The 8822-nt window shown below is 38.0% G+C and overlaps 1 protein-coding gene across 3 annotated transcripts; it reads left to right on the top strand.

Moving 5' to 3' along the window:
* The first annotated feature begins 2138 nt into the window (after nt 1-2138).
* On the top strand, nt 2139-8219 carry LOC127360017 (protein tyrosine phosphatase type IVA 2). Of its 3 annotated transcripts, none has more exons than XM_051394270.1 (8): nt 2139-2254; nt 2987-3125; nt 3877-4002; nt 4643-5316; nt 5424-5516; nt 5742-5872; nt 6184-6258; nt 6409-8219. In XM_051394270.1, exons 4-8 carry the CDS (start codon nt 5221-5223, stop codon nt 6518-6520), a joined length of 507 nt encoding a protein of 168 aa, XP_051250230.1. In that variant the 5' UTR covers nt 2139-2254; nt 2987-3125; nt 3877-4002; nt 4643-5220; the 3' UTR covers nt 6521-8219. The 3 variants fall into 3 exon arrangements, with proteins under 3 accessions (XP_051250230.1, XP_051250234.1, XP_051250245.1); XM_051394274.1 differs by having other exon boundaries at nt 2145-2254; nt 2990-3125; XM_051394285.1 differs by lacking the exon at nt 2139-2254 and adding an exon at nt 2340-2551.
* Nucleotides 8220-8822: the final 603 nt, after the last annotated feature.

Genomic DNA, 8822 nt, shown 5'->3' with positions numbered 1-8822 from the left:
AATTATTCGATTTTCATTTTCATTTCATATAACAAAAAAAAAATCACAGAAAACAGAAACGGAAAAAGGCCGTTTTTCATATTCGAGACCGGATGTTGTCATTTACAGGACGGTGCTGTGTAGAAGAAACAGTAGGCTAGTAGACGCGGTCAATCCAGCCGGAGTCCGATCTCCGTGGTCAAACAGCCGCACCTAAATGTCCAGTGTACAAGATTCTCAGCATTAGGTAAATGCGGAAAACAGCGTATAAGGTTTCAAAATAAAGGTATTAGAACAGTAAGCTATAATTAAAATATGTTACATTAAAGTGTTTATGCGCCCCGATGAATAAAAAAACACTTTATATCAAGTATCTTTACTGCACCAGTGTGAAAATGCCAAAATAAAGTCTCATATTTATGCCCCAGAGATTGCATATTTGACCATATTTGAGCTACTGTAAAACATATGCCAGTGTTTCCGGCACTGAGGTATATTTGACTTTTACACATATGAGAGTACAAACATACTTAATATCAAGCATTTTACTGTACCAATTTGGAGAAATGAAGAATAAAAGTCCCATATTTATACTTCCAGATTCCATATTTTCTTATATTTGAGCTACTGTAAAAAAATATGTGGAACCACCTGCAACAGCTGTCACACTGAATAATATAAAAATAATATGAGGAAGAACAGTAGGACAATGGTGTTTTGAAGTTAAAACTAATTATTTTTCCCTTTTACCTACAAATGGGCACAGCAGAGCAGCAAAATAAGAAGAATGTGGACTGGCATTGCATTTTGTGTGAAAAGTAAACAAATTAGAATTGTGTAGGATTTGTGTTTAGTGTTTATATTATCAAGATGTTAAACATTTGTGTGAAATTTTGTCATGATTACTGCAGCATTATTGAAGTATAATGAAAATGCTTCACCCATAGCCTGAAATGTTGAGCAATATGTTTTTACAGTAGCTCAAAATATAAGAAAATATGGAATCTGGAAGTATAAATATGGGACTTTATTCTTCAATTTCTCCAAATTGGTACAGTAAAAATGCTTGATATTAAGTATGTTTGTACTCTCATATGTGTAAAAGTCAAATATACCATCAGTAGCCAGGAAACACTGAGCAATATGTTTTACAGTAGCTCAAATATGGTCAAATATGCAATCTCTGGAGGCATAAATATGAGACTTTATTTTGGCATTTCTCCACACTGGTGCAGTAAAGATACTTGATATAAAGTGTTTTTTATTCATCAGGGGCGCATAAAACACTTTAATGTAACATATTTTAATTATAGCTTACTGTTCTAAATACCTTTATTTGAAAACCAGAAGTAATACGCTGTTTCTCCGCATTTACCATAATGCTGAGAATACTTGTACACTCTAAATTTAAGTGCGGCTGATTTACCACGGAGATCGGACTCACGGCTGGATTGACCGCAGTCCACTAGCCTACTGTTTCTTCTACACAGCACCGTCCTGTTAATGACAACATCCGGTCTCAGAATAGAAACAACAGGCCTTTTTCTGTTTCTGTTTTCTAGTAATTTTATTTTTGTTATATGAAATAGAAAAGAAAATCGAATAATTTTTAAATTTCGCTCGGCCCTTTCGACCATGAAAAAGAAAAACGCCTTGTATTTCAATTTTAATTTTTGTATTTTAAAACGAAAATCAAATAAGCACTCGTTTTCTGTTTTTTAATACCCGTTTCTGAAAGGAAAACCAATGACCAAAACATACACGGACCTTAAATGGATATTACTAATAAACAGTTAGTTTTAGTTATGTTATGCCTGGATTAATCAAATGTGTCGTGTTAAGGGCAGTGAACATCTACACCAATTTTAGCTAAATCTCTGAATAAACCTTACTTCATCTTCTGGAAATGCATAAAATTGCAGTTTTTTTTTTGTTTGTTTTACAACAAAGCAACATAATGTGAACTAAGACATGCTCGGGCATTCTGTTAAACCAGCATACAGTGATTTTTTTTTAAAATTCGTTAAACTAGCAGAAGGCAGGCCGAATGATACCGGAAGTGAAGATGTTTGTCTACAAATTAAAACGGTCGTGATTTTACACAGCAGCGGAATGTGCATTTTCTTTTAAATACCAGCTTTATTGTGGAAAGCTTGCGACCGGAAGTTGCGATGCGCATTGCGGCTAACTCGACACATCTGTTCAACATGTCTCCTTCGCAGACTCTTCTCTGCCATTAGAAGCGTCTGGATTATTCGTGAAACTACTGCGTTTTGTAAGTAGCCATGTCAGCCGTGTATGTGTGTGTGTGTGTGTGTTAGACGTCGATGTAGCAACTGATACTATTGTGTAGCTAATGTTGCCTGCGTTAACAAGGCCACTGTACTCGCTGTCATTTGACTGTTATTGAAACCCGGCGAATGCTCTAGCCTGGGAGTGTTAGCTTGCTGTTTATCCCGGGTACATGGTCGTTGAGCTGTTTTTACATGACCTGGCTGGCGGCGGATGACAGATGACATTGTTGATTAGTCTAGTTGCTAACTCCTGTGCTGCCATATTGTCTTGAAACTGGGTATGTTTATAATCTTTGTTGGATGTAACGGTACAGTAATGTGTGTGCCTTTCTTTAAAAACAGCTAGCAGTAACGTTAAGCTAGCTGGCTTTAGGGTGATTTAACGTTATCGACCCTTTTTTTATTTCTACCGGAGACTCGCAGGTGTAAAATCAGATCTCTTACCATTGATACACTGCAGCTAACGTTAGCGGAACATCGTAGCTAGGATACGGTCCGTTGTTTATGAACCTGACTGTAAAATCCGGCAGAAAATGTTGTTCCGTTACAGAAACTGCTTAGTAAATATTTGTAGTCCGGCTTTAGGAGTCAGCCGATACGGTATAGTAACACATTAGCTACAGGCCTGGCTTTTTCTCATAAACATATATTAGTGAGTTTTAAATGAATAAGAGGGAGTTACTAAATGTGGGTACACGTTCTCCTTTACGCAGCAGGTTAGCAGCAAGCTAGCGGGCCGTTGTCAGCCAGGACCCAGAAAAGCAGCATCATCATCAATGGTGTGTCTACATCCCGGAGCTGTCACATTCTCCTGTGTCCGCTCAATGAACCATCTCCTCAGCTCTCATCACAGTGAGTACCATTATCATTACTGCAACACTCCCCCAGCGCTTCTTTATGTAACCGGTGAGTTTCTAGCGTTGTCTGCGTTGTGTTTTGATGAAGTGGCCAATAGCGGGATATCTTTGGAGGCGATCTCCGTTTATTCTGACAAAAGGTGTAAATAACAACAAAATCCTCCGGTCAGTCGTTATCAACGTGAGCTCCTCTCCCAAGTACAACAGCAAAAGGGCATGTTGCATTTAATACATTAAAACGCAGAAAACACTCCTGACAAAAGGTGTAAATAACAACAAAGTCCTCCAGTCAATTGTTATCAACGTGAGCTCCTACACAAATTAAATGACACAGAAATATGTTGGCGTACTACACAATAAGTTTAAACTAGCAAGTAAACTTATAAATGTAGTTAAACAGAGGCTAAAACACGGAACTTTCTGTGACCACAGTGATACGCTTACCTCTCCCAAGTACAACAGCAAAAGGGGGGAGGCAAAAGCGTGAGACACATTTATAGGGGGGGGACCCACGAAAGTGAACGTCAGGTACGGGAACCACTGAGTCTCAAACGTTCCACATATTGACTCAGGAGGTCGGACATATCAGGTTATGACTATTAAAACAGATTTTGTGTAATTGTAATACTACATATTTGACTCAGTTACACATATTACTGCTGTATAATTGACTCTGTTACATTTACACAGTGCCAAAAAGTGACTACACATCACACTCGCTGTTCGTGACTCTCTCTCTCTCTCAGGCTGCACATGTATGGCGTTTGCGAGGCTTGGAGGGGAGTTTTGCCAAGCCCAGCACCTGCTGCTTATTGTGGACAAGTGAACAGGAGACACCAGCAAGGTGCAAACACTGCCATTCACGCACACAGGTGGGTAGTATAAATGCTGGTAGTGTCTTTGTTCATGATAAAGTTCTCGGTTGTTACCACTTTGCAGTCCATGGACAGCATAGAGTAGAGGCACAATTCTGATTTAAGTATGTATCTATATATATGTTATCAGATAAAACATCTCATTCACACTGGAATCACAGATAAATCAATCAAACTTTATTTATATAGCACATTTCATACAGTTTAGTGCGGTTCAAAGTGCTTCACAGACGATTGACAAGGTGATAATAACACAGAATAAGGTAGATTTAAAAATTAAAATGCAATGTTAAAATATTTTAAAAAATACAGGTATAACGATATTATTTTATAAAGGTTATACTAAAAACAAATAAGATAAACGAAGAAAGCAGGCAGAAAAAACAATTAGGTTAAACAAGAAAAAGTATATTTAAAATAAATTAATGAAATTTACGAAAGAGAATACGATACAATAAGATGAATGAGTAAAAAATGGTAAATAATGTTTTAATGTAAAAACCATTCCTAAAGATAAAACATCTTATTGAGAATAGGTCAGGACACAAGAAGATCATATTTATAATAAAGTAATAAGCAAGAACCAGCATGGACGGATACAGTGTAAAAATGAATGACCTTGTCCATGTCCTCATAGGTCCTTACTGCCACCCTGTTCAACCCATATGAAGACAAGCCAACCTTCAGCCTGTCACCTGTCCTGGGGAGTAGGGGAGGCTCTGGTTTTATCCCAGGAGTTTCCTCACAGCTTTTCTCCTCTCCTGCTTTTCCTTTCTTCTTCTGCTCTGATTCTTACACGTCTTCTCTGAATGGGCTAACAGATTTGAAAGAAAGAAAGGACAGATCTTTTATCTGTCTTCAGTCCCCCCCCGCCCCCTGGACTTTGAGTGTCTTCTCGCCAGTCTTTTTGATCCCACTCTGATGGATTTTAATTTTATTTAACCAGGCCAATTTAAGTTTTTTCACTTATTGCCAAGAAAAGTTTAGATTTTTTTTTTAGTTTCTTTCCCAAGAATTTTGTCCTGTCTTTTTTGTTTTTTATTCAGACTACTTTTTGTCATCAAAGGAATAGAATATTTAAATTTTTTTTTAAACAATCAGAAGACTTTTGCTTTGGTTCCGTGGAAGACTTTATCTGTCTGTCACTCCATTCTTTGAAGCACAGTATTTAGTGATCTTTTTTTTCTTTATTAACAAACCTTTCTGGGTCTAAAAATGAACCGACCGGCTCCAGTTGAGATCTCTTATGACTGTCTGAGATTCCTCATTACGCACAACCCCACCAATGCACAACTGGGAAGGTTTATAGAGGTAGCACACCTTTGAATAATTCATTTTTACCCTCCATTCATTTTCCTTTGTTTATAGAGAAAGTTACAGTGACACGTTGGGTTGAAAAAATATGTTTTGATGTGTAGGATCTGAAGGCATATGGAGTCAACACCCTGGTGAGAGTGTGTACTGCTACATATGACAAGACACCAGTGGAACAAGAAGGCATACACGTCCTGGTAAGTGACATAGATACACGCTCATATAGTGTCTAAATAGGCTAATCCTAAATCCAACAATGTCATGTTGTAAAATAAAAGAATGTACTACATCAACAAACTATGCAACATAAACATCTATGTACTAAACACTAATGAAAACATACATATGAGTATTATGTTTCATTCCTCCCAAATGTTACGCACTGGACCTTTTAACAAATAACCACTCAATCTCCCTTATAGGATTGGCCGTTTGACGATGGTTCCGCCCCCCCAGACCAGGTGGTTGATGATTGGCTGAACTTGCTGCAGACAAAGTTTAGAGACGAGCCTGGTAGCTGTGTGGCTGTGCACTGTGTTGCTGGATTAGGACGGTTAGTATGCACTAGCTACAAGATTTAACATATTGTGATAAATGAATGTCAAATCAGTATTTGTTTCAGGTTTTTTTCTTTTCACAAATGCTGACACGTGCAAACTGTTTAACCCTGGCATTTATACAGTATACAGTGTTAAGCTCTCAAAATGGTACAATACCATCCACTGCTGTGCCTCCTTAGATCTGATAAAGAGGAAAGCTAGAATCACAAACCGGGTTCTGTTCTAAAGTCTGTGCTTCATACAGGGCCAGAGGACTGCTGCCCAAACAGATGGTTGTACATTTTAATCTATTGTTTGTCCTCAGAGCTCCTGTGTTGGTGGCCCTGGCTCTAATTGAGTGTGGGATGGAATATGAAGATGCTGTTCACTTCATAAGACTGTGAGTACAAAACACTGACTCAACTGTTTTCCATTTTATTTGTCTGCACTAACAACCACTCTGTCTTTTCATGTACCATATTCAGCGCTGTGCTTCTTTGTATAAATATTGTTTCTCCTGTTGAGGTTAATGTCTCTTTCATGTTGTCAGGAAGCGTCGCGGTGCGTTCAACTCCAAGCAGCTGCTTTACCTGGAAAGCTACAAACCTAAACTGTGTCTGCGCTCCAAAGATGCCAACGGACAGAGCTGCTGTATACAGTAGGATTCTCCAACCCCATACATCTTCACTGCAGCCTCACAGGAGACTTTCATGTTTTGTTGTTAAATGGAACGTTGACATGTTTGGGTAACATTGTTTGACATTTATGAGAATAAAGCACTCCATGTATTTCCAAATACTTAAAGATCTCTTCTAACACCATCGACAGACGACTTCCAATTTTACATAAAAAATGAACCAAAAAAGTGGAGGTGTTAAAGGTTCTTATTTTGCCTCTTTGGTCTGTAACCTCACCTTTAATATGTAGCAAAAACACCCAGCCCATTAAAGGGAAGCCCCAAAAAGAATTAGTTTCAACTCTCAGCGAAAATCACTGTGAAATTAAAAGTTAAAAACATTTATTTAAACTATCTCAATTAACTGTTAAAGGTGCAGCTTCAATAAATGCTGATGTTGATGTTAACAGTTCAGAGTAAAAACTTTGACATTGGGATCAGACATTTCAGAATATTCTGTCAGTAGAGAAACACGCCTGACAGTTGATTTCATTCTTGCGATGTTGAACTGGTCTGCAGCTTGACATCTGTTCCAAGCCACAACACTACAAATGCTGAATAAATAGTTGTCAGTGTGTGCTTTCAGAGGCTTGCTGGTTTATTGCACATCAATCCACACAGTGGTTCTGACTGATTTGTTTATTCCAATCTTTCCTCACTGACCAAATCAACGTCCTGCAGCCAGGATGTGGCACAGATTAAAAGAAAGTTAGTACAATATTTACAAAATTTGTTTAAAGATGATAAAAGATTTTAAAATGTGCTCTCAGTTTGATTCAAATGTGATATATGCTGTATTAAACAACACTACAATCTACCTAACCTACTGTATGTCCTAAGTCAGAGTCATAGGATCACAGACTGCTTCTCTAGAACAAACTTGTGTTGGCTGTAAATGTTTGACACTGTCCTTCATAATGACACCAAGGCGAGAGGGCCGACATGTTAAAAGGTTAGTTTGTGAATGTATTCATCATAAATAAACACTTTAAGGTTTGGGTAGATTGTCCTGTTAGCTGTCTAGTGTCAAGACCACAAATAAAATCATTAATATGTCCTCAGTAATACATTGGCCCATGCTCTATTCCTCCACTTCTGCATATACAATCTAGAGTGGCAGCATACAGTATGTGGTATTAGTCTTCCCACTAAGCATAGATTATATTAGGTGGAAATTGTGTGATAACAGTACAGAATGTGTTGTTAAATAATAGTAGGCTCCATGCAAACACATGAGCACGTACTATTCAAGACACTAGAGATATAATAAGAGGTGAGCTTCTGGTAATAGAAACATCATTTTGGTTCCCCCGGTTGTCATCACTGAACAGTTACATTTACTAATGGGACAATCTCCTAAACACTTTCTGTATTCCTATTACAACCCCCACTGAACAGGACTGTGGAGCCAACATGGCTGCCGCTGAAATCCCTAGTGGCCATAGTTCTTGTCTATCTCCGGCTCTGTACTTACCTAGCTGTCTGCTCAGCTGCTGTGTTCGTAAGATGCTGTTGTGATGTTATTATTTTTCTATAGGTTTTAATTTCTCTCCCTGTACCTTTTATCTATTTGTACTTGTTATTATTTATTGATTCCACAGTGTTTCTTTGTGAAATGTCTGTCTGCTTGGAAAAAAAAAAATCTATTAGTCTTCTTAGAAAATTAAAGTGTTTAGTACTGTAAATGATGCGTGTCGGAGAAACTATTTTCAAAATCATCCTATTTACACTTAACATTCATTTTCAAGCATACCTGCATACAATTGATCATATTCTCAAAATAATTTCAGATTAAGATCCACTTAAAGACAACTAGTGTAGTATTGATCAGTCACACTACATGATATCAATGAAATAATCACTTTGGATAATGAGTATTATTTATTAGTAACCTATATATGAGTTACATATTTTAAAATGCAAATTTTTATAAATATTTATAAAGTGAGCTTTACATACAAGCTAGCAGGTTGCTTCTACAACAGTTGCAGATCACAGTGATTGGACTGCATGTAGGGCTATAGCTGCTACATGGCAGCTGCCCAACATGAGGCTGAGCCTGATCTGACCTCCATCAACTCTGTGTGTGTGTGTGTGTGTGTGTGTGTGTGTGTGTGTGTGTGTGTGTGTGTGTGTGTGTGTGTGTGTGTGTGTGTGTGTGTGTGTGTGTGTGTGTGAGAGAGAGAGAGTGTGTGTGAGAGCGCGACAGAGAGAGAGAGACATTGCCTCTGGCTGTGGTGATGCTGTGTGAATGTGGCTGTCAGGGTGGAGTGATAGCACCACACAGA

Source organism: Dicentrarchus labrax, unplaced genomic scaffold (genome assembly GCF_905237075.1).
Source record: "Dicentrarchus labrax unplaced genomic scaffold, dlabrax2021, whole genome shotgun sequence".
Lineage (NCBI taxonomy): Eukaryota > Metazoa > Chordata > Actinopteri > Moronidae > Dicentrarchus > Dicentrarchus labrax.
Note: the sequence above shows the minus strand (reverse complement) of the source record. Positions and strands in the feature narration are given on the sequence as shown.

Bases quoted from the DNA above. Each gene is read 5' to 3' on its own strand.
- LOC127360017 (XM_051394270.1), top strand. From the start codon at position 5,221: ATGAACCGACCGGCTCCAGTTGAGATCTCTTATGACTGTCTGAGATTC. The intron at 5,317-5,423 runs GTAGCACACCTT...TTTGATGTGTAG, and splicing joins AACTGGGAAGGTTTATAGAG to GATCTGAAGGCATATGGAGT. The intron at 5,517-5,741 runs GTAAGTGACATA...TCTCCCTTATAG, and splicing joins AAGAAGGCATACACGTCCTG to GATTGGCCGTTTGACGATGG.